Source organism: Acartia tonsa, chromosome 8 (assembly GCF_053477335.1).
Source record: "Acartia tonsa isolate MP-2025a chromosome 8, ASM5347733v1, whole genome shotgun sequence".
NCBI lineage: Eukaryota > Metazoa > Arthropoda > Copepoda > Calanoida > Acartiidae > Acartia > Acartia tonsa.
The window spans coordinates 1085048-1111322 of record NC_137267.1 but is presented as its reverse complement, the minus strand read 5'-3'; the positions used below and the strand labels follow the sequence as shown (position 1 = coordinate 1111322).

The 26275-nt window shown below is 33.2% G+C and overlaps 1 protein-coding gene across 17 annotated transcripts in view; it reads right to left on the bottom strand.

Moving 5' to 3' along the window:
- Positions 1–25860, bottom strand: part of LOC145325765 (dymeclin) — a 78206-nt gene extending 52346 nt beyond the window's left edge. For all 17 annotated transcript variants that reach the window (XR_013881578.1, XR_013881580.1, XR_013881581.1 and 14 more), the window contains exons 1-6: positions 25787–25860; positions 24900–24974; positions 23990–24049; positions 20252–20314; positions 16876–16918; positions 15059–15124 (exon numbers count right to left, since the gene is read on the bottom strand). Coding sequence is in view for 10 of the 17 variants with exons in the window: in XM_080168722.1 (XP_080024848.1) it covers positions 15059–15124; positions 16876–16918; positions 20252–20314; positions 23990–24049; positions 24900–24974; positions 25787–25851 (372 nt within the window). In the remaining 7 variants the exon portion in view is untranslated. The remainder of the gene's footprint in view (positions 1–15058; positions 15125–16875; positions 16919–20251; positions 20315–23989; positions 24050–24899; positions 24975–25786) is intronic.
- Positions 25861–26275: the final 415 nt, after the last annotated feature.

Below are 26275 nucleotides of genomic sequence, written 5' to 3'. Positions count from 1 at the left end.
TTCCCCTTGAAGGAGGGGAAGGAGTCGTTTTAGAGACTTCAAGCATCTCTTTGATGTTGAACAACTTTTTGAGGCGGACATTTCTTTATTTATGTTTTATTCGCCTCCGGCTGACCGTTCAGCCGTTATTCGCCGCCGAAGGCGTGATTTTTGGCGATTTTTGCCGTTTCCGAGGTTTTAATGGACATTTAGGAGGGGAAAGAGTTGTCCAATCAAGTTGATGATGAAGTACATTTTTGTAGGCAATCGCATTGGATAAATTTCATGTGAAGTAAAATTTTTTGTACCTCCAACCGGTTTTGCTCCAGCTGAATCGATTTACAGATACCCCTTAAAAACCGGAAAAAACCGGTTTTTCATAAAATTCACGGCCGGTTTTGGCCGGATCTGGCTCAAATTTTGCATGGAGCCATCCTTTGATATTCCCAACAGTTGATACTTGACTCAGCAAGATCCCAGAAAAGTGTGGTATATCTACCCCCCCCCCTTAGTGACACAATCAAAAAGATTTCATCCAATTATCTCTAAAACTAAGAGAGTAGCATACTGTATTTAAGATATACCTTCATAAACGAGAATTTGAAAAAAATGACTAAGTCCCCCCCGCAGGGTTGCTTGTTAGGGGAAAATTTTTTGAAAAAATAACATGGTCTCAAATGATTCTAAATTGCCTAATTCGGCGAGAAATGCAATAAAATTTTTTTTTTTGGTGGCGGCGGAAAACGGCGGCGGACGGCGGGAGCGGCGGTCCCGCCGCCGTTTTTTTTTAAAGATACCAAAACTTAGGGTAATTAGTGACACAATCAAAAAGATTTCATCCAATTATCTTTAAAACTAAGAGAGTAGCATACTGTATTTAAGATATACCTTCATAAACGAGAATTTGAAAAAAATGAATTCAGTATAAAAGTTTGGGAGGGCCGTGTGGGCTTGTTTTTATAGTTATCAACCTAATTCTTTTTGTAGGCTCTCCTATATGACTGGATGTACACATAAAACTTTGAAAATTGAATTTCGCCACTTTCCTTCTTGGGGCTTGTGGAGCACAAAACCCCCCAAACGCTAAAAATATGAGTTCTGAGCTTATTTTTAAAGATATCAACCTGATTTTTTTAAATGATACTTTTTAAACATAACTGAATCAACGAACCATTACGGTCCCGCCGCCGTTTTTTTATAAAGATACCAAAACTTGAAGTAAGGGGAAGGGGGGGAAGTTTGTACAGTTATAGGAAATGAAATTCAGTATAAAAGTTTGAATAACATGGTCTCAAATGATTCCAAATTGCCCAATTCGGCAAGAAATGCAATAAAAAAAAAATTTTTTGGTGGCGGACGGCGGGAGTTTCCCTAAAAAAATCAGGTTGATATCTTTAAACTGTTTTTAAACTATTTTTAAAAGGTATATTAAAAATATACTTTGACATCTGTAGAATCATACTGCAAAGCCAAAAATGAGAACAATTGCCCACATCAATTTTTATTAGGATTTTAAAGTTTATTTTTTACTATGGATTAAATAATTTTTACTGAATCGTGATGTTTCTTCCCTTTGTAGGTAAAATACTCAGCTTTTAGAGTGTCTTGCTTCGTAAATATTGTATGCTAGTATACAGTAAAGTTAGGTCTTTTGATTTTATCTATCAATACTAATTAAAAATTAATTCTTTACAATATATCAATGAATTAACATAAAAATGTTTCATGTTTATTATACATTAAAACACATAAAAATTGGCTGTAAAGGGTTAAATAAATTAAGATGACAACAAATGTTTATGCAATACAACAAATTTATTTTTGTCACATATACAAATATGATATAAAATAAGATTATTCAAACATATTTTTAAAAATATTTTTAAAAAGTATGTATCTTTTATGAGTAGGGTTTTCATTCTTTTCATTTTTATTAAATAAAATTATTTAACTACGTTTGAAATAAGTCACTTTGTGAAAACACTCTTTCGGAAATTCTAATTTCTAATTGGTTTAAATTCAGCATTATGTTTTTTATTGTATTATGTCAGATTTTTCAATGAAATTAATTGTTTTAGAAAAAAAAATTATTTCCATTGAACAGAGTAATGTTTTTTTTATTGTATCAGTATAAAGTGAATTATATAAAATTGTTCACTAAGTTACAATATTACACGAAGTAAAAAAAGACCCTTTGATCTGGTAAAAATGACCAGAGCAACAGTAAAAATTAATTTTTAAATCCCCCAAAAAAAGTTTATTGGGGACTTAATTCAAATTTGGGCTCTGCAGTCTGATTCTATAGGTGTCCTAGTATATTTTTGACCCCCCATTCAAAAATAGTTTAAAAACAGTTTAAAAATAAGCTCAGAACTCATATTATTAGTGTTTTTAAGGGTCTTTTGCTCCACAAGCCCCTAGAAGGAAAGTCCCAAAATGAAATCTGTAATGGTTCGTTGATTCAGTTATGTTTAAAAAGTATTATTTAAAAAAAATCAGGTTGGTATCTTTAAAATAAGCTCAGAACGCACATTTTTAGTGTTTTTGGGGGTCTTTTGCTCCACAAGCCCCTAGAAGGAAAGTCCCAAAATGAAATCTGTAATAGTTCGTTGATTCAGTTAAGTTAAAAAAGTATTATCTAAAAAAAATCAGGTTGGTATCTTTAAAATAAGCTCAGAACGCACATTTTTAGTGTTTTTGGGGGTCTTTTGCTCCACAAGCCCCTAGAAGGAAAGTCCCAAAATGAAATCTGTAATGGTTCATTGATTCAGTTATGTTAAAAAAGTATCATTTAAAAAAATCAGGTTGATATCTTTAAAAATAAGCTCAGAACTCATATTTTTAGCGTTTGGGGGGGTTTTGTGCTCCACAAGCCCCAAGAAGGAAAGTGCCGAAATTCAATTTTCAAAGTTTTATGTGTACATCCAGTCATATAAGAGAGCCTACAAAAAGAATTAGGTTGATAACTATAAAAACAAGCCCACACGGCCCTCCCAAACTTTTATACTGAATTTCATTTCCTATAACTGTACAAACTTCCCCCCCCCCCTTAGTGACACAATCAAAAAGATTTCATCCAATTATCTCTAAAACTAAGAGAGTAGCATACTGTATTTAAGATATACCTTCATAAACGAGAATTTGAAAAAAATGACTAAGTCCCCCCCGCAGGGTTGCTTGTTAGGGGAAAATTTTTTGAAAAAATAACATGGTCTCAAATGATTCTAAATTGCCTAATTCGGCGAGAAATGCAATAAAAATTTTTTTTTTGGTGGCGGCGGAAAACGGCGGCGGACGGCGGGAGCGGCGGTCCCGCCGCCGTTTTTTTTTAAAGATACCAAAACTTGGGGTAATTAGTGACACAATCAAAAAGATTTCATCCAATTATCTTTAAAACTAAGAGAGTAGCATACTGTATTTAAGATATACCTTCATAAACGAGAATTTGAAAAAAATGAATTCAGTATAAAAGTTTGGGAGGGCCGTGTGGGCTTGTTTTTATAGTTATCAACCTAATTCTTTTTGTAGGCTCTCCTATATGACTGGATGTACACATAAAACTTTGAAAATTGAATTTTGGCACTTTCCTTCTTGGGGCTTGTGGAGCACAAAACCCCCCCAAACGCTAAAAATATGAGTTCTGAGCTTACTTTTAAAGATATCAACCTGATTTTTTTAAATGATACTTTTTTAACATAACTGAATCAACAAACCATTACGGTCCCGCCGCCGTTTTTTTTATAAAGATACCAAAACTTGAAGTAAGAGGGGGGGGGGAGGAAGTTTGTAAAGTTGTAGGAAATGAAATTCAGTATAAAAGTTTGGGAAGGCCGTGTGGGTTTGTTTTTATAGTTATCAACCTAATTCTTTTAGTAGGCTCTCTTATATGACTGGATGTACACATAAAATTTTGAAAATTGAATTTCGGCACTTTCCTTCTTGGGACTTGTGGAGCACAAAAACCCCCCAAACGCTAAAAATATGAGTTCTGAGCTTATTTCTAAAGATATCAACCTGATTTTTAAAAAATAATACTCTTTTAACATAACTGAATCAACGAACTATTACAGATTTCATTTTGGGACTTTCCTTCTTAGGGCTTGTGGAGCACAAAAACCCCCAAACACTAAAAATATGAGTTCTGAGCTTATTATTAAAGATATCAACCTGGTTTTTTTTTATATAATACTTTTTTAACATAACTGAATCAACGAACCATTACAGATTTCATTTTGGGACTTTCCTTCTTGGGGCTTGTGGAGCACAAAAAAACCCCAAACACTAAAAATATGAGTTCTGAGCTTATTTTTAAAGATATCAACCTGATTATTTTAAATAATACTTTTTAAACATAGCTGAATCAATGAACCATTACAGAATTCATATTGGGACTTTCCTTCTAGGGGCTTGTGGAGCAAAAGATCCCCCCAAAACACTAAAAATATGAGTTCTAAGCTTATTTTAAAAGATATCAACCTGATTTTTTTTAAATAATACTTTTTTAACATAACCGAATCAACAAACCATTACAGATTTTATTTGGAACTTTCCTTTTAGGGGCTTGTGGAGCAAAAGACCCCCAAAAACTAAAAATAAGAGATCTAAGCTTATTTTTAAAGATATCAACCTGATTTTTTTAATAATACTTTTTTAACATAACCGAATCAACAAATCATTACAGATTTCATTTTGGGACTTTCCTTCTAGGGGCTTGTGGAGCAAACGACCCTTAAACCACTAAAAATATGAGTTCTGAGCTTATTTTAAAGATGTCAACCTGATTTTTTTTAAAGAAAACTTTCTTAACATACCTGAATTAAGGAACCATTACAGATTTCATTTTGGACTTTCCTTTAAGGGTCTAGTGGAGCAAAATACCCCCAAAAACACTAAAAATATGAGTTTTGAGCTTATTTTTAAAGATATCAACCTGATTTTTTAAAAATAATACTTTTTTAACATAACCGAATCAACGAACCATTACAGATTTTATTTTGGGACTTTTATTCTTGTGATTTGTGAAGCAAAAGACCCCCAAAAACACTAAAAGTATGAGTTCTGAGCTTATTTTTAAATATATCAACCTGATTTTTTGAAAATAATATTTTTTTAACATGATACTTTTTGAGAGTCTTTTGCCCCACTAGCTTCTAGAAGGATAGTCCCTAAATGAATTCTGTAAAAGTTACCAAGTTCGTTTATGTTAAAAAAGTGTTCTTAAAAAAATCAGGTTGATATCTCTAAAAATAAGGTCAGAACTAATATTTTAGTGTTTTGTGGTTCTTTTGCTCCACAAGCCCCTAGAAGGAAAGTCCCAAAATGAAATCTGTAATGATTTGTTGATTCGGTTATGATAAAAAAGTATTATTAAAAAAATCAGGTTGATATCTTTAAAAATAAGCTTAGATCTCTTATTTTTAGTTTTTGGGGGTCTTTTGCTCCACAAGCCCCTAAAAGGAAAGTTCCAAATAAAATCTGTAATGGTTTGTTGATTCGGTTATGTTAAAAAAGTATTATTTAAAAAATATCAGGTTGATATCTTTTAAAATAAGCTTAGAACTCATATTTTTAGTGTTTTGGGGGGATCTTTTGCTCCACAAGCCCCTAGAAGGAAAGTCCCAACATGAAATCTGTAATGGTTCATTGATTCAGCTATGTTTAAAAAGTATTATTTAAAAAAATCAGGTTGATATCTTTAAAAATAAGCTCAGAACTCATATTTTTAGTGTTTGGGGGTTTTTTGTGCTCCACAAGCCCCAAGATGGAAAGTCCCAAAATGAAATCTGTAATGGTTTGTTGATTCAGTTATGTTAAAAAAGTATTATATAAAAAAAACCAGGTTGATATCTTTAATAATAAGCTCAGAACTCATATTTTTAGTGTTTGGGGTTTTTTGTGCTCCACAAGCCCTAAGAAGGAAAGTCCCAAAATGAAATCTGTAATAGTTCATTGATTCAGTTATGTTAAAAGAGTATTATTTTTTAAAAATCAGGTTGATATCTTTAGAAATAAGCTCAGAACTCATATTTTTAGCGTTTGGGGGGTTTTTGTGCTCCACAAGCCCCAAGAAGGAAAGTGCCGAAATTCAATTTTCAAAATTTTATGTGTACATCCAGTCATATAAGAGAGCCTACTAAAAGAATTAGGTTGATAACTATAAAAACAAACCCACACGGCCCTCCCAAACTTTTATACTGAATTTCATTTCCTATAACTGTACAAACTTCCCCCCCCCCCCTTACTTCAAGTTTTGGTATCTTTATAAAAAAAAAACGGCGGCGGGACCGTTATGGTTCGTTGATTCAGTTATGTTAAAAAAGTATCATTTAAAAAAATCAGGTTGATATCTTTAAAAATAAGCTCAGAACTCATATTTTTAGCGTTTGGGGGGTTTTGTGCTCCACAAGCCCCAAGAAGGAAAGTGGCGAAATTCAATTTTCAAAGTTTTATGTGTACATCCAGTCATATAGGAGAGCCTACAAAAAGAATTAGGTTGATAACTATAAAAACAAGCCCACACGGCCCTCCCAAACTTTTATACTGAATTCATTTTTTTCAAATTCTCGTTTATGAAGGTATATCTTAAATACAGTATGCTACTCTCTTAGTTTTAAAGATAATTGGATGAAATCTTTTTGATTGTGTCACTAATTACCCTAAGTTTTGGTATCTTTAAAAAAAAACGGCGGCGGGACCGCCGCTCCCGCCGTCCGCCGCCGCCACCAAAAAAATTTTTTTTATTGCATTTCTCGCCGAATTAGGCAATTTAGAATCATTTGAGACCATGTTATTTTTTCAAAAAATTTTCCCCTAACAAGCAACCCTGCGGGGGGGGACTTAGTCATTTTTTTCAAATTCTCGTTTATGAAGGTATATCTTAAATACAGTATGCTACTCTCTTAGTTTTAGAGATAATTGGATGAAATCTTTTTGATTGTGTCACTAAGGGGGGGGGGGGAAGTTTGTACAGTTATAGGAAATGAAATTCAGTATAAAAGTTTGGGAGGGCTGTGTGGGCTTGTTTTTATAGTTATCAACCTAATTCTTTTTGTAGGCTCTCTTATATGACTGGATGTACACATAAAACTTTGAAAATTGAATTTCGGCACTTTCCTTCTGGGGGCTTGTGGAGCACAAAACCCCCCCAAACGCTAAAAATATGAGTTCTGAGCTTATTTTTAAAGATATCAACCTGATTTTTTTAAATGATACTTTTTTAACATAACTGAATCAATGAACCATTACAGATTTCATTTTGGGACTTTCCTTCTATGGGCTTGTGGAGCAAAAGACCCCCAAAAACTAAAAATATGCGTTCTGAGCTTATTTTTAAAGATATCAACCTGATTTTTTTTTAAATGATACTTTTTTAACTTAACTGAATCAACGAACTATTACAGATTTCATTTTGGGACTTTCCTTCTAGGGGCTTGTGGAGCAAAAGACCTCCAAAAACACTAAAAATGTGCGTTCTGAGCTTATTTTAAAGATACCAACCTGATTTTTTTTAAATAATATTTTTTAAACATAACTAAATCAACGAACCATTACAGATTTCATTTTGGGACTTTCCTTCTAGGGGCTTGTGGAGCAAAAGACCCCCAAAAACACTAAAAATATGAGTTCTGAGCTTATTTTTAAAGATATCAACCTGATTTTTTTAGGGAAACTCCCGCCGTCCGCCACCAAAAAATTTTTTTTTTATTGCATTTCTTGCCGAATTGGGCAATTTGGAATCATTTGAGACCATGTTATTTTTTTCAAAACGGAAAACGGCGGCGGACGGCGGGAGCGGCGGTCCTGCCGCCGTTTTTTTTTAAAGATACCAAAACTTGGGGTAATAAGTGACAATCAAAAAGATTTCATCCAATTATCTCTAAAACTAAGGGAGTAGGGTAAAGCGGGGCGATCTCGGTTTTGAGGTGAAGTCGGTATTTTTTTGACCACCTTCATTAAATGACATTTTTCTCCATGTTCTAATCGACTGACAGAAAAAAACATAAAATCAAATTTGTTCCTTATTAAATTGCATACAAAAAAGTATAAAATGAAATTTTTGTGAGATGAATTTTTAGGGTACTTATTGGGTCTTAAAGTCGGACGACAAAAATTTTTTTTTTCGATTTTTTTGCTTCGGTCGGAAAAACGGTAAGTTGGACAAAAACTGGTAAGAGCTAGAGCTTAGACGTCTTCAGGGGACTTATTAAGAATCTAATAGGCTATCCATTTCCGTTTAAAACTTTAAAAAAGCTTGTATAGTTTTTTCTTAAATCGACTAAAAGTGAAGCGGGGCGAATTCGGTTTTTTCACTTTTTATACTAACTTTTTCAATTTTATATAAAAAAGTGAAATTTTCGAGAAAAAAAGTCAAAGGGGGATGTGGAAAATAACCATTTGGGCAGGGGGGGGGGGTTTACTCGAGAACCCTTAGAGCTAGAGGGAGCTAATTTTGGATATAAGCTTATATGGGGCCAAAGTTACTTTTAAAATTATCGTCGACCCCCCACCCCCCCCCCAATTTTTTTTTTTTTGGGGGGGGGGCGGGTGGATTATACTAAAGGATGTTTCTCATAAACGACTTGAGATAAATGGAGCAAACCTTGGGATACAAGTTTTGTAGGCCTATATTTGATTTTAGAATTATCGTTGACCACCCACCCACCCCAAAACCCCTAATTTGGGGGGGGGGGGCGGGTGAATTATACTATAGGGTGTTTCTCATAAACTACTTGAGATAAATGGAGCAAACCTTAGGATACAAGTTTTGTAGGCCTATATTTGATTTTAGAATTATTGTTGACCACCCACCCACCCCAAAACCCCTAATTTGGGGGGGGGGGGGGGCGGGTGAATTATACTATAGGGTGTTTCTCATAAACAACTTGAGATAAATGGAGCAAACCTTAGGATACAAGTTTTGTAGGCCTATATTTGATTTTATAATTATCGTTGACCACCCACTCACCCCCAAACCCCTAATTTGGGGGGGGGGGGGGCGGGTGGATTATACTATAGGGTGTTTCTCACCCAGCCCAAAAGATTTTATCCAATTATCTCTAAAACTAAGGGAGTAGCACCCAAAATAAAAGTCGAAACAAAATTGTAAGTAAAGGGGGGGGGGGGGGGAAATGTGGTGACTCGTCACACGACATACCAGCAATTTTATTTTGGGTGCTACTCCCTTAGTTTTAGAGATAATTGGATGAAATCTTTTGGGCTGGGTCACTAATTACCCCAACTATTGGTATCTTTAAAAAAAAACGGCGGCGGGACCGCCGCTCCCGCCGCCCGTCGCCGTTTACCGCCGCCACCAAAAAATTTTTTTTATTGAAATTCTTGCCGAATTAGGCAATTTGGAATCATTTGAGACCATGTTATTTTTTTCAAAATTTTTCGCCTTACAAGCAACCCTGCAGGGGATTTAGTCATTTTTTTCAAATTCTCAAAAAAAAATAACATGGTCTCAAATGATTCCAAATTGCCTGATTCAGCAAGAAATGCAATAAAAAATTTTTTTTGGTGGCGGCGGTAAACGGCGGCGGGAAGCGGGAGCGGCGGTCCCGCCGCCGTTTTTTTTAAAGATACCAATAGTTGGGGTAATTAGTGACCCAGCCCAAAAGATTTCATCCAATTATCTCTAAAACTAAGGGAGTAGCACCCAAAATAAAATTGCTGCAAGTCGTTTATGAGAAACACCCTATAGTATAATCCACCCGCCCCCCCCCCCCCAAATTAGAGGGTTTGGGGGTGAGTGGGTGGTCAACGATAATTATAAAATCAAATATAGGCCTACAAAACTTGTATCCTAAGGTTTGCTCCATTTATCTCAAGTCGTTTATGAGAAACATCCTATAGTATAATCCACCCGACCCCCCCCCCCAAAAAAAAAAATTGGGGGGGGGGGGGGGGGTAGGGGGTTGACGATAATTTTAAAAGTAACTTTGGCCCCATAGAAGCTTATATCCAAAATTAGCTCCCTCTAGCTCTAAGGGTTCTCGAGTAAACCCCCCCCCCCTGCCCAAATGGTTATTTTCCACATCCCCCTTTCTCGTACTTAGAAAAAAAATATTTTTTTTTTTGTAGAAAAATTTGTCCGATCTTCATAATTTTTTTTGTGAATGCTCTTTATTACATTTAGCAACTTTAACCTTTAGGGCATGCTGTAATTAAATCACTATGTCATAGGTTTTTTGAAGCTGGAAAATCGACCACAGATTTTGCCAAACTTTTCTCTTTTTTTCAACTTGATTTTTTTAGGAAATTTTGCTAATAGAACTAATTTTTTTTTGACCAAATCTATTCAAAATTGCCTGAATTTTAAGGATCAGGCCTTTAAAGTCATAAAAAGTTATTTTTTCTAGTAGTATTTTTATGTTTTTTATCAAAAAAATTTCGAAAAAAAAGTCAAATTTCGCGTACTTCGGAAAAATTATTTTTTTTGGTAGAAAAAATTGACCTATCTTAATAAATTTTTTTGTGCATACTCTTTATTACATTTAGCAACTTTTACCTTTTGGGCATGCTGTAATAAAATCAATACCTCATCGATTTTTCAAAGCTTGAAAATGCCCTACCGACTTCGCCTCAAGGCGGGGCGAAGTCGGTGCCGTTTTATAGATCAATTTTGACAAACTTCCCAAAGTCCTAGGTTTACGTCCTTTAAGGACCTGATCGACTTTTCCGAGATCTTTCTACTGGTCTTAGTCCCATTTAAAAAAAATAATTTTTACGATTTGCAGGTTCAAAAAACCGAAAAAAAGACCGAGTTCGCCCCGCTTTACCCTAGCATACTGTATTTAAGATATACCTTCATAAACGAGAATTTGAAAAAAATGACTAAGTCCCCCCGCAGGGTTGGTTGTAAGGGGAAAAATTTTTGAAAAAAATAACATGAACTCAAATGATTCCAAATTGCCTAATTCGGCGAGAAATATAATAAAAAAATTTTTTTGGTGGCGGCGGAAAAGGCGGCGGGAGCGGCGGTCCCGCCGCCGTTTTTTTTAAAGATACCAATAGTTGGGGTAATTAGTGACCCAGCCCAAAAGATTTCATCCAATTATCTCTAAAACTAAGAGAGTAGCATACTGTATTTAAGATATACCTTCATAAACGAGAATTTGAAAAAAATGACTAAGTCCCCCGCAGGGTTGCTTGTTAGGGGAAAAATTTTTGAAAAAATAACATGGTCTCAAATGATTCTAAATTGCCTAATTCAGCGAGAAATGCAATCAAAAATTTCTTTTTTGGTGGCGGCGGAAAACGGCGGCGGACGGCGGGAGCGGCGGTCCCGCCGCCGTTTTTTTTTAAGATACCAAAACTTGGGGTAATTAGTGACACAATCAAAAAGAATTCATCCAATTATCTTTAAAACTAAGAGAGTAGCATACTGTATTTAAGATATACCTTCATAAACGAGAATTTGAAAAAAATGACCAAGTCCCCCCTCAGGGTTGCTTGTAAGGCGAAAAATTTTTGAAAAAAATAACATGGTCTCAAATGATTCCAAATTGCCTAATTCGGCGAGAAATGCAATAAAAAAAATTTTTACCCCCCCCCAAAAAAAAAAATTTTGGGGGGGGGGGTGGGGGGTCGACGATAATTTTAAAAGTAACTTTGGCCCCATAGAAGCTTAAATCCAAAATTAGCTCCCTCTAGCTCTAAGGGTTCTCGAGTAAACCCCCCCCCCCCTGCCCAAATGGTCCTTAAGCACATCCTCCTTTTAACCCTGTCATAATATCCAAGTATATTCTATATCCATTCAAGTATCATATTATTCGGTTGTCAAATGCTTTATACAAGTCTAAAATACACTTTTTACAAATTATAATCAACCACCCATTAAAATACATTTAATCAGCGGCAAATTTTTTTTTTCAAACATTCCTTATTCTTAAGAGTTAAAAGAAATATTGTATTGTGTTAAAATTTTAGACAGAATTTATAATTTTCAATTTCCCGTTTCCTAGACCTATTATAAAATGTTGGAAAAATGATTGTATGAGTGTGAATAAGAAAGGTTTAACTCGAATACTGCGCGTAGAAAAACTGCGGTTCAAGACAGGAAAAGGAAGGATTCCTCTAATATTCATTTTGTGTGTACTTTTAAAGAATAAAGTTAGATAACAGAATTATCAAGCCATATTTAAAGTCGAGAAAATTAAGTCTATTTAAGAATGAAATATTTTTGTAAAAATATAATAGAAATCGCAAATATTGACTTTTATTATAGTTGTAAAATCCGATTTTATATGCATCACAAAAATGAGATTAGCCTATTATAATATAGAGCCATAATAGAAGTCACAAACGTTGAGAAAGGCATTGTTTTTGTACATTTTTGAACAGCCACAATAAAAGTCGCACAAAATGAGATAAACCTATTTTGTGTGCATTTTTAAAAGAATAATATATGTGTGTTGAACGTGATACGAACATTAAACAATGATATAGAGGGATGCCAGGCCGAATTTAACACCAAAGACATTTAACAGAATGTCTGTCTGTATGTCTGTTTGTAGCTTAAAATCTCCTTAACCGCGTGAAGCTTCTTATAGGTCTAGGGATGGTTAATAACCAAATAAGGTCCGAATTAGCAAGCTACATTGAGTACAAATTTTCCACACTCATATCTTGCGGTATTCTATCCCTCCCCACAAAACTCTTTAAATAAATGATCTTTAGGAACAAGAATGAGCAAATCTATTACAAGCGGAATACAAAACATGCTAAAAAAGATAAAACTTTCTAAATGTTGATAAACTTTACACCAATAGATTTTCAATCACAAGGGATCTTTATGGATGGATCTACATCACCTACGATGCTTAACAATATTACCCCTTTTGCAGATTTTAATTATTAGTTGATAAGTTTAGCCAATGCTAGCTAACTAATTAAGATTTAATAAAATCACCCAAAGTTTTTTAGCCAAAAATAAGAGAAACATGTTTAAACAAGAGTACAAGTAAAATTTTTAAAATTTTTTTGTTACGACACATACTTGACTTAATGATGACAGACAAACGGAAATACCCTAGTAATAGAGATGCTATGTAATAAACAAATAGTACAGTAGCTTTTACAGAGCTACAAAATTAATAAGCTGATTCCAACAGCTCAGAAAAATGGAAATATAAACTCAAGATATTTCCTTTTAGAATATTGAAACCCATCACCCCCTTTTTTTTACATAAGAAAAATACTTTAAAGCTTTAAGTTAAATTTAAGAAGAAGGGAAGGTGCTCTATTATTCTTTCAGTTTGGTCTGTCTGTCTGTCTTAATGTAATTAGCATTCTATTTATTTTGTATTTCTAAAAAAAAGGCATGAGAAAAAAAGATTTTGACCACATATTTTTAAACTGTCAAAAATCATAGTTATCTATATAATGTGTAATACTTTCTGAGTCATATGTGCTTTGGGTGAGTTGCACCTGGAGTGAAAAGTCAAATTGTGAACTCAAATGCTAGACTCTTGGTCCTTCACCCTCTACCCGTGGTGCAGTACATAGTAGACAATCATCCTTTTGAATGCACGATCGTTGTCTGGAGAACCTAACTGTGCATGGTAATGAGTTGCGTCTTTTTTTTACTGATTCAAAACAATTACAGCATAATTAATATTGTACACAATACAGCCACAAAAAATAAAATTTTGCTAAAGAATATTCGCGAAGCGCCATTAAAATTTGTATACCTTTTAAACATGTGTAAAATAAACACTAATACTAAAATTCGAAATTAACTTGGTGATGGGGTTACTTTATCTACACTATGGAAGCAGAAAATGCCCAAACCTCAATTATAAAAATGTAAAATGGTTCATAGATCTTATTTTCTTGACAGAAACTTTTTTTCGACAACATTTTCATTTTTACAAAACATTTGTCTTCTGGAGATTATTTGGAGAAAAAGGGAGATGTATGCAAAGCAGATTTTTACGATGCCAGCCAAGATTAAGTTTTAAATAATACTAGCGACTGCGCCCCTAGTATCTAGGGGCTCTATATTCAGAGGGCACAAAAATAGCCTAAAACCATACATAGACTTATTTGAAAAAATTAAATAGCCTAAAACTCTCTCAGAGGCTATAAGAGGCTTCACGGTAAAGAAGAACCATATCGGTTCAGCGGTTAGCGAGATCCTTCACTACAGACAAAAAAGCTTATTACTTTATATTATCGGACTAGCGGCTACGCCCCCTAGAGGCCTCTAGTGGTACTTGAGGAGGGGAGAGTCGAATTTAGTAACCCAATTTATTAATTTAAATTTAAAATTTTTTTGGTGGGGGAGAATTTTTTTTTTTGCAACCCCCCCTCCCCTATTTTTAATTTTAGTTTTAAAAAAAATTAAGTTTTTCTTCAGGGGGGATTTTTTTCTAAGGGCGATTTCTCTTGGGAGGGTGGTGTTACCCTCCCCAAAAATAGTTATAAACTTTCCCGGGACCTATGAGAAGCTACCCTGTTAAGGAGAACCCGATCAGTATATTTAGAGTACATTAAAGGATGCTGTAATGCTAATAATCAATGAAGTTATTTTGTCTATTACTTTCTACATGGTTTAATTCAAGATACTATAAAAAAAGCTTATAGAAAAGATAAATTATATATCTTAAGAATTTCTTTTATTATAATTCAACTCTATGAGTCTCTATAGCTCCTAAAAAATGTATAAATCTAGTTAATTAACTTTATGATAAATAGTAGCTTTCCTAAAATTCCTTACATTCACCTGATAAGCATCGATCTTTGGTTCTTTGGCTCAAAAACTTTAAGAGAATTTTATTATTCTTGATTGGCATGTTGGAATATGCAGTATCCAATCAACCAATCATTTTAAAATACATTAATAAATCTATTTATTATACAACAATTTATCATTTGTGATTAAAAATTAATTTATCGCATCGTATATATATTACAAACAGCTTTCCGCAGATATTAAAATTAGATTTTTATTTGAATATTCTTGGAAAATTGTCTGTAATTCAATGCTATACATGGCCTTCAGGATGGCGGAGAACCGGTTCTAATCCAGCGGATAATATTAATCGGTTTCAAAGTTAAACTGAAAATAAATTACCTCCTCCTTAATCTTCTCACTCATGAACTTGGCGACAACCCTGATGATATACAGACCATTTGTAGTCTAAATAATAAATGTATAAGTATAGATGAATAACCTAGACAACCCTGATGATATACAGACCATTTGCAGTCTAAATAATAAATGTATAAGTATAGATGAATAACCTAGACAACCCTGATGATGTACAGACCATTTGTAGTCTAAATAATAAATGTATAAGTATAGATGAATAACCCAGACAACCCTGATGATGTACAGACCATTTGTATTCTAAATAATAAATGTATAAGTATAGATGAATAACCTAGACAACCCTGATGATATACAGACCATTTGTAGTCTAAATAATAAATGTATAAGTATAGATGAATAACCCAGACAACCCTGATGATGTACAGACCATTTGTAGTCTAAATAATAAATGTATAAGTATAGATGAATAACCCAGACAACCATGATGATATACAGACCATTTGTAGTCTAAATAATAAATGTATAAGTATAGATGGATAACCCAGACAACCATGATGATATACAGACCATTTGTAGTCTAAATAATAAATGTATAAGTATAGATGGATAACCTAGACAACCATGATGATATACAGACCATTTGTAGTCTAAATAATAAATGTATAAGTATAGATGGATAACCTAGACAACCATGATGATATACAGACCATTTGTAGTCTAAATAATAAATGTATAAGTATAGATGGATAACCTAGACAACCATGATGATATACAGACCATTTGTAGTCTAAATAATAAATGTATAAGTATAGATGGATAACCTAGACAACTCTGGTGATATACAGACCATTTGTAGTCTAAATAATAAATGTATAAGTATAGATGGATAACCTAGACAACCATGATGATATACAGACCATTTGTAGTCTAAATAATAAATGTATAAGTATAGATGGATAACCTAGACAACCATGATGATATACAGACCATTTGTAGTCTAAATAATAAATGTATAAGTATAGATGGATAACCTAGACAACCATGATGATATACAGACCATTTGTAGTCTAAATAATAAATGTATAAGTATAGATGGATAACCTAGACAACCATGATGATATACAGACCATTTGTAGTCTAAATAATAAATGTATAAGTATAGATGGATAACCTAGACAACCATGATGATATACAGACCATTTGTAGTCTAAATAATAAATGTATAAGTATAGATGGATAACCTAGACAACTCTGGTGATATACAGACCATTTGTAGTCTAAATAATAAATGTATAAGTATAGATGGATAACCTAGACAACCATGATGATATACAGACCATTTGTAGTCTAAATAATAAATGTATAAGTATAGATGAATAACCTAGACAACCATGATGATATACAGACCATTTGTAGTCTAAATAATAAATGTATAAGTATAGATGGATAACCTAGACAACTCTGGTGATATACAGACCATTTGTAGTCTAAATAATAAATGGATAAGTATAGATGAATAACCCAGACCACCATGATGATATACAGACCATTTGTAGTCTAAATAATAAATGTATAAGTATAGATGGATAACCTAGACAACCATGATGATATACAGACCATTTGTAGTCTAAATAATAAATGTATAAGTATAGATGGATAACCTAGACAACCATGATGATATACAGACCATTTGTAGTCTAAATAATAAATGTATGTTTAAGTATTAACTGTCTGTAATACGATGCTATACATCAGATTTTGCAGTATGGCTGAAAACCAGTTCTAATCCAGCGGATAGAGATCGGTTTTAAAGCCACACTGGAAGAAAAAATATTTACCTGCCATAGGAACACAGTGTTTTCTGTCTGTACTGACGTTTCTGTGGACAACAAATGGAACTTTAATATTTTTGCAGAAAAATAGAAAACAGAGCAAAATTTGGCGTCAATTTAAGTTGCTAATATGTACCATATTTATTGGTAAGTTCATTCATTTAGCAGGAGGGGAAAGAGATGAAGTAAAGGGGATGGAAGGCCCAACAACCAAAGATAAATAAGCAATTTGGGTGAAACAGCAAACACGATTGTTATACATTTGTGCTTTAATCCTAAGCTGCAAGACTGTTGTAAATAATTACTGTTTTGTACATTTTGTTTAAAAAACAAGGAAAACTTAAGATCTTTTTTGAGGGGGCAGCTATTCCGAATTGTTTATAACTGTTTTAGTAGCAAGTTCAGTGTCCAACAGTTTACACCACTAATTGTAATCTACAAAAGGAGTAATTATGTGTATAACCATTTGGGATGTACTCCAATTTATCGGCCATTGTCTTATCCCTTCAGATCCCTGGTTTCTGTGGAACGAATGGAACATCGTCAATTGTTTTGCAGAAAATTCAAACAAAAGTTTTAGACTTTTTGTTTTGTTTAAACTTTTTGGTGAAGAAACAAGATTTAGATGATAAGTTAACATCTTTAAGTTTTTGAGTAGCGTAGCTACTATATAATGAGAGGTTTGTCTGTTCGTCGAACAAATTTATCTTATTCGTTAAATTGAAAACTTTGGGCACATTTTTTATATCTTGATATGTTGGTTCACAGTGATAATTTTGTTTATCAACAGTAAAATTATAAAATAAATTCTCTCTTCTTCCATTGTCTTATCCCTTACGATCTCTGGAAATGCACAGCCAAGTTTAGACTACACCCAAACCAAAGAAGCTTTGATATTGCTTGAATAATATTCTTATAAACTTACATTTTCTAAATATACCATGATAAAAATTAAATAACATATTTCGGAAATAGTCCCTTTGGAAACATCGTCCCATAAGGGGCGATTCGTCGTATCTTTAAAATGGCTTTTATAGGTTATTTTAGATTAGGTTAGGTTATATTGGGTTAGGTGATTGCCTCACAGGGTTAGGTAATTGACCCCGCAGGGTTAGAGCCCCCCCGCAGGGGCTAGAAATAGGAGAAAAGCTACTGTGAAAAATACGAAGAATCGCCCTATAAGGTGCGATGTTACGAAAGGGACTATACCCTAATATACTTAATCTTATAAACTTAAATTGTCTTAATATGCCATATTAAAAATTAAATAACATATTTCTGTACTTCAGTATACTGTTTTTTTCTCTTTATTTGAACTGTGTTACATGTACACACAGACACACATCCAAGAACGTATAATACATAAGGTTGAGGACAAAGGCCATAACATCTAAGTGAGTCCTCTTATAGCTGCAATAACATTTGCATACCATGTTTTAGACGGGTTCTAGAGTCGTTTTTCTTTAGTTTAACATTACATAATATGTACATCTCTAGCCTACTAGAAAAACACGGTGAGTAAGCGTAAGCGCATGGACTATGAAACCCCAAATTTTATTCTAAGCACAGCTTTTCTGCACCAATTAAGTTGCGTCTGTTATGGCCAAGGCATTACCCCTATTCTAACTATTTATATCTTGCATCTGTTGAAGTAACCATATTAACCTTTTTTAATGTCTTTGGATATGACGCAGTTTTAGGCCGAGATTAGAACCTATCACCTTCCCGACAACGAGCAGATGAGCTACGTGTTACACAACAGTCGTGGGTAGGTCCATCTTAGACATATTAAAGGGTGTGCAAAAAAAATGCGGACATTTTTAAAATTGAAATTGCGCTGCTTGTGTTAATAGTAGAAAAATAATACGCATACCGTTAAACGCTAAGAAGTCTATTTTTAGGAAATATAAAAAACGACTCCTGTGCTACGTTAAGTTTAGGAGCTACGTGTTAAAATGTCCTAACTGACTTAAAACTTGATTTGCGAGTAAATTTTGGGACATTTTACCACCTAGCTCCTAGATTATTTGTAGCACAGGAACCGTTCTTATATTTCCAAAAAGTACAGTTCATAGCAGTTCTAACGGTATGCGTAATATTTTTCTACTATTAACACAAGCCGCGCAATTTGAAATTAAAAAATGTAGGCATCTCTTTTTGCAAAATATCTTCTCTAATTTTTAGTTATATTTTAAAATTTAATCGCAAGTCAAGTTTTACATCAGTAGGGACATTTTAACACGTAGCTCCGTAAATATACGTAGCAGAGAAATCGTTCTTATATTTCAAAAATACAGACTTCTTAGCGGCGGTTCTAACGGTATGCGTAACATTTTTCTACTATTAACACAAGCCGCGCAATTTCAATTTTAAAAATGTCCGCATTTTTTTTTGTACATTTTACAACGGATTTTCAATAAATTCTATTCTTTACCTAATATTTATATTTTTTACATGCTAAGCTGCGCTTTTATGTAAGTTGTCATCCTAGTTTCATTCATATTCCATCCATTACTCTTTATTTCACATATGTTCATGGAAGTTCGTTGTAGTATTCTAGCTACTCCACAATTTATTTTGTCCGTTAAGATATCTAATTAATACATTCATTAATAAAGATTGAAAGCAAATTAAATCATATTTTTGTGAAAAGTATAATATGTTTGTTTCACCGTATAGACCGACGTTTATGTACTAATGTATAGATACTTTTGGTCGAATAAAAACATTTCAAGATTATATTTAATATATAGTTGCTGGTTAATAATTCAAACTGCCTTAGATATTATTTACAATTGGTGGAAAAGTTTAGGCACTGCTTGTCTATACAAAACAATAAATACATGATAAATACTACTGTAACTTAAGTGTTTGGCAAATGAATGATCGAGTTAACATGTTTATAAAACTTTACGAAACAAGTATAATTTACAGCCCAATGTCTCCTCTCACCCTTGCATAACTAGTTTATTTTTAAGATTTTTTGCATGCTTCAAATTTTGTTATCCTTGTTTAATTTTTCTATTCTATTACTCAACTGTAAAACTAAAAACAGAATAACAGGATATGAAATATGCAGAGATCTTAAGGGATAAGACATTGACGATAGTCTCGACGTTTTTGAGAAAACGTATGAAAGTAAAACGAAATTTATAAGCATAGTTGAAAAATCCAGATAACTGTCTGGTTTCATTGATGGGGACCTTTTTCGTATGCTAGCAAAATACTTTCTGCTCTTTTGTACCAACTTGGCTATGATGACGCTATTGGCTAATGTTCAAAGACCCATTTAAAGGTCAGCATAGGGTCCCCATCCCCTAGCAGAGTTACATATAGATCCTGCCACCTCTATTCTTTTACTTTAATATTAGGTTCCATTCCTAGTTCAGAAAAGCGTAGCAGTAAAACTTTAACAAGTGAGGCAAAATTCTTAGTTTTCGTGTTACTAAAAATTATCATTACGAGTCAAATAAGTCATTTTTCTATTTTCCATAGGCAGTGTTTATAAGTTATAAGATAATGAATAATATTTGTAGTACAAAATTACCCAATCAGTTTAAAATATGAAAGATTTAATTTTCGATTCCCTTTTCAAATTGCATCATCTATGAGTTTACAAGATTTTTGTTAGGTAGTTTTTATTTCAAAAAGTAGAAGTGTCTTTATATGCGTCATAAGAAATAAGAAGTTAACTCAAAAACAAAATATGGACTTTACATATTTATTAAAACATTTCAAATTGTTTCGAGGATATTTGCTCTTTCTTTAGATGTCAATGTAAAACAAGGTTCTCTATAATACAAAAATAGAATGATGTTTGTCCGTCTGTCTGTCCGTCCCTTAAGATCTCGGTAACCACTGAACCGATCAGATTCTACTCTTCAGGGAATATACCTACTGGTCCTGTGGTGGTTTTAGGTTATTTTCTTGGGGGGTGGGACACCCCCAGCCCCCCAAAAAACAAAATCCCCCCATTTTTTTTTGCTGAAGATTTCCTTAGTCTTTTTACGAATTTCGCCAAATTTTTTTTTATCACCTCTAGAGGCTAGGGGCGAAGCCGCTAGTGAATTATATAACACGATATTTTTCGAGATCTTTAGCTTCAGACAAAAAAACCATACTACTTTATATTATAGTATTTAACGCTGGCAATAAAAATTGTATTCTTGTTCTGACTCTAAATTAAATAGTTGATGCACTGTTACAGTTGTAAAAAGACTGTTTAATCTCATAAAGCAGAAATTAAATAAAAAGGATAGTTCAATGAAGAGCATTCTAACAATGGATGCAGACTACACATGGATATTATGACAAAGAAAAATCGTCATTGGGGGAAAATCGTTATTTAGCTACAAAGTACACTTTATTAGAGAACTTGAATATCTGGTTAAAGTTGTAAGTATTAAGTACTAATAAGAAATATATTAGTAATTATTATATAATACAACTTTTAAAAAAATCTTTTTTTAATTTAAAACCATTTTGACGAACCCTAATTGCATTCATATTATATATTATTGTAGTTCTACTTCAATATTACTATCTTCACTTTCATTTTATTTTACCCCACCCCAACAAAAAAGGGGGGGGGGGGGAAATGTGGTGACTCGTGCCACGACATACCAGCAATTTTATTTTGGGTGCTACTCCCTTAGTTTTAGAGATAATTGGGTGAAATCTTTTGGGCTGGGTCACTAATTACCCCAAGTTTTGGTATCTTTCAAAAAAAAAACGGCGGCGGGTCCGCCGCTCCCGCCGTTCGCCGCCATTTTCCGCCGCCGCATTTTTTTTTATTTATTGCATTTCTCGCCGAATTAGGCAATTTGGAATCATTTGAGATCATGTTATTTTTTTCAAAAATTTTTCCCCTTATAACTAACCAAATTCTCGTTTATCAAGGTATATCTTAAATTCAGTGCCTCTACTAAGCTTTTAAAGATATTGAAACAAAATCTTTTGAGGTAGGTCAGTAAAAAATATTTGAATAAAAAATGGCGGCGGTACCGCCGCTCCCGCCGTCCACCGCTGCCGCCAAAAAATTTTTTTATTGCATTTCTCACCGAATTAGGCAATTTGGAATCATTTGAGACCATGTTATTTTTTTCAAAAAATTTTCCCCTTATAACCAACCCTGCGGGGGGACTCGCCTCCGTCCACCGCTATTTTCCGCCGCCGCCGCCAAAAATTTATTTTATTGCATTTCTCGCCGAATTAGGCAATTTGGAATCATTTGAGACCATATTATTTTTTTCAAAAATTTTTCCCCTTACAAGCCGTCCTGTGGGCGGCGGAAAATGGCGGTGGATGGCGGGAGCGGTGGTACCGCCGCCATTTTTTATTCAAATATTTTTTTGCTGATCTACCTCAAAAGATTTTGTTTCAATATCTTTAAAAGCACAGGAGAAGCACTGAATTTAAGATATACCTTAATAAACGAAAAGAAGTTGTATCAACTTTTTTTTTTATAGCTAGCCGGTCCTTTTAGTAAGTAGTAGATGTAAAATTTTTCATAGAATTCAGATATGCAATCGGTTTTTTTGTAGACCGCTTATTTTTTAAGTAATTTAAGTTTTTAAAAAAAAATTAAGTCGATTTTAAGGTACTAAAATGCAACAAAAAAAAGAAAGAAAATGGCCATTATGAACAAAAATAGTAAGATCTTTAATTTGACACCTTACTTTTTCAATTCTGTCAGGTAATTATTGAAAAAATCGATTTTTTTAAACCCACGAGAATAAAAACTTTGAACTCAATTTTATCATTTCACAAGTAAAAAAATATGGGTTCATATATACCTTTAGAATTAGAAAAATATTACGAATCCATTGTAAGCAAAATTGAAAAAAAAAGTTTACAATATAGTATATAAACTACAATAAAAGGAATTATATGAAAATATCATATTATATTGTACAGGCAACGTCTTAACTTTTGAATTGAGTATAAAAATGGGAAGGGGGTATAGAGGGGGTAAAGAGGGGGTAAAAAAGGGAAGACGATAGTGTTGCCAGAACAAAAAATACAATTGGCCATTTTTTAATTTTTTAATTTTTTTACTTTTTTTCAATTTTGCTTACAATGGATTCGTAATATTTTTCTGATTCTAAAGGTATATATGAACCCATGTTTTTTATGTCTGTTTGAGAAAATATTTAGGTCTAAAGTTTTTATTAAACCGAGGTTAAAAAAATAGATTTTTTCAATAATTACTCAACAGAATTTTAAAAGTAAGGTGTCAAATTAAAGATCTTACTATTTTTGTTCTTACTGGCCATTTTCTTCTTTTATTTTGTTGCGTTTTAGTACCTTAAAACCGACTTAATTATTTTTTTAAAAACTTAAATTACTTAAAAAATAAGAGGTCTACAAAAAAAACCGATTGCATATCTGAATTCTATGAAAAATTTTACATCTACTACTTACTAAAAGAACCGGCTAGCTATAAAAAAAAAGTTGATACACCTTCTTTGAAAAAAATGACTAAGTCTCCCCACAGGGTTGCTTGTAAGGGGAAATTTTTTTTGGCGGTGGCGGCAGAAAATGGCGGTGGACGGCGGGAGCGGCGGTACCACCGCTATTTTTTTATTTAAATATTTTTTTACTGATCTACCCCAAAAGGTTTTGTCTCAATATCTTTAAAAGCTTAGGAGAGGCAGTGAATTTAAGATATACCTTAATAAACGAGAATTTGAAAAAAGTCCCCCCGCAGGGTTGGTTATAAGGGGAAAAATTTTTGAAAAAAATAACATGGTCTCAAATGATTCTAAATTGCCTAATTCGGCGAGAAATGCAATAAATTTTTTTTTGGCGGCGGCGGAAAATGGCGGCGAACGGCGGGAGCGGCGGACCCGCCGCCGTTTTTTTTGAAAGATACCAAAACTTGGGGTAATTAGTGACCCAGCCCAAAAGATTTCACCCAATTATCTCTAAAACTAAGGGAGTAGCACCCAAAATAAAATTGCTGGTATGTCGTGGCACGAGTCACCACATTCCCCCCCCCCTTTACTTAAAAAATTAAAATGTATATTTATTGTTCGACCACCTCCCTAATCAAGTGCCACAATGGGCCTCTAGGGGATGGAGTATCCGCTAATAAAATATATTTGACTTGTAATGAAACCTAATCAGAAATCTTTTTATCAATTCTTCGCTGTTTGCCTCCAGGTCCTGCCAAGTTTCCCTGAAAAATTATATAAAATAACTATAAGCATTAGAGTAAAACACTAGAGGGGGAAAATATTAAATAACTGTAGCTCCCTATCGCACTGTCCTTGTGTCGACTCTCAATTGGGTTATTGAAAATCAACCAATGTGTTGAGTATTAACACAGCCAAAAAGCAGAAAACAATTTGGTAGCAGACGTATAAGGTCATTGAAAAAGGAAGGGAGGTAGTTATCTGTATATACATCTATACTATAGATCTGTTCTAGAAGCAGAGATGAATAAATAAACAGATAAAGATGAATTTTGACTGTTATGTAAAGGAGTACTTCCAGGGATCTAAAGGAAAAAGACAATAGCCGATAGATTGATGTATATCCCCAATTATGATACACAAAATCTCCCTATTTGTAGATTACAATAAGTGGTTGAAAGGATTGTACAATCAACCTAACACCAACCAATCAAAATTAAATAAAAGTACCCAAAGGTGGTAAAACAACTAATAGGAAAACGTTATACAACTTTGGGAACTAGTGTAATAAACAGCCTAATGTCTTCTCCCTCCCTTAAACTTACTTGGTCCATGGTGGTTCATCATTAAATGATAGTAGAGTGTTCCAGAACAATATTAAATGGTTCTATTCCTATACTTAACTGAAATAAGACAATGGCCGATAAATTGATGTATATCCCCAATTATGATAAACAAAAGTATCCCTTCTCTAGATTAAATTAAGTGGTTGAAACGTTTGGACACTCAAGTTTATAAACCAACCTTTCAAAATTCAATAGAAGTCACCGAAGTTGGTAAACCAACGAATAAGAAAACGTTATTAAAAAACTTTGGGGACTAGTGTATACTTACTTGGTCCATGGTGGTTTATCATTAAATGATAGTAGTGTGTTCCAGAACGGGTCCTCGGGAGCTATTATTTCTTTGCTAAATATAAAAAAAATACATTCAATTTCCTACTTGTTATCTAAAATGTTCATAATATTTAAGCGCATTGCTAGCCAATATATATAGCAAGACGTATTTGAAATTTTAATTTAACGATTTTATTGCTTAGGTATGAAATCTTATAAATCAAGACATCTTAGCTATCTAACTATCGATTAACTTTGGCGTTCTGTTAGCTGAAAAGCACATAGTTATACTGATTGCAGGTATAAGGTATAACCAACAAGCGAAATAAATATAAAATAATATTTGGGGGGCAATAGGAGAGGTCGTTAATTTTACGATGTGTTGCCCCCCAACGACAGCTGAAAAATACGTATAAGTTTCGTGATTTTTACCGAATTAATTTCATTGTTGCAATAAGCTGTACTCATTGGTGTTTAAATGAGTAGCATCTCTATGAAAGTACTTTTCCCTTATTGACTCACATTCTGACTGATTCTAATAGAAAAGTATTGTCTACTATTGTAAGCTTAAAAGGCCATAGTTTGCAAATATTAGTTATTTGAAGTATATAGCATATTTCCCTGGATCACAAATAGAACTTTATAATTTCAGTATAACTTCGAAACCGTTTAATGAAAAATCATGTATTGCATCGTATTACAGAAAATTTTCCACCAATAAAGTAAAAATATCATAAAATTAATGCCCGTTTTTATTAGCTCGGGCCTTCGGACCTTTGGGGATAAAAAAACTGATTTCAATCTTATAATTTTTCATTTCAATATCCGCGGAAAGATTTTTATAAAAAACGATGCTGTAACTAACTATTAAACCATTCATTTTACCTGACCAGTCTGTTAAGATGTTCATTTTTATTAAGTTCATTGTATTTAGTTGACCCATTTCCCATTCTTTTAAAATTCTGAAACAATATATTTATATTTTTACTGTGTTGTGCTTTATTATAAAAACAAAAAATGACAAAATCCATAAGTAGAAATTTCAGAATATAGAGTAGCTAAGCTACTAAAAATTGAACTAGATACTTTAAAATACAATTTGTCTAAAGAAACAGTGAATTAATAATGCACGATTTAAATATGTATATTTAGTACGTTATTTTCATGTATTATAGGATTATTTTACCTAAAAAAAATTGAGAAGTTACTATTTATAAGAAAACCCACTCCAATTTTGCACATCATTAAGATTCAAACACATATAACAGTATAAATAAACTTTGATAAGGCATAAATAATACGATTTTGATGAACAGTTTTTGTTCTGACAATTATATAGGTATAGATAAATCCAAATAAAAATAAACATTTTTA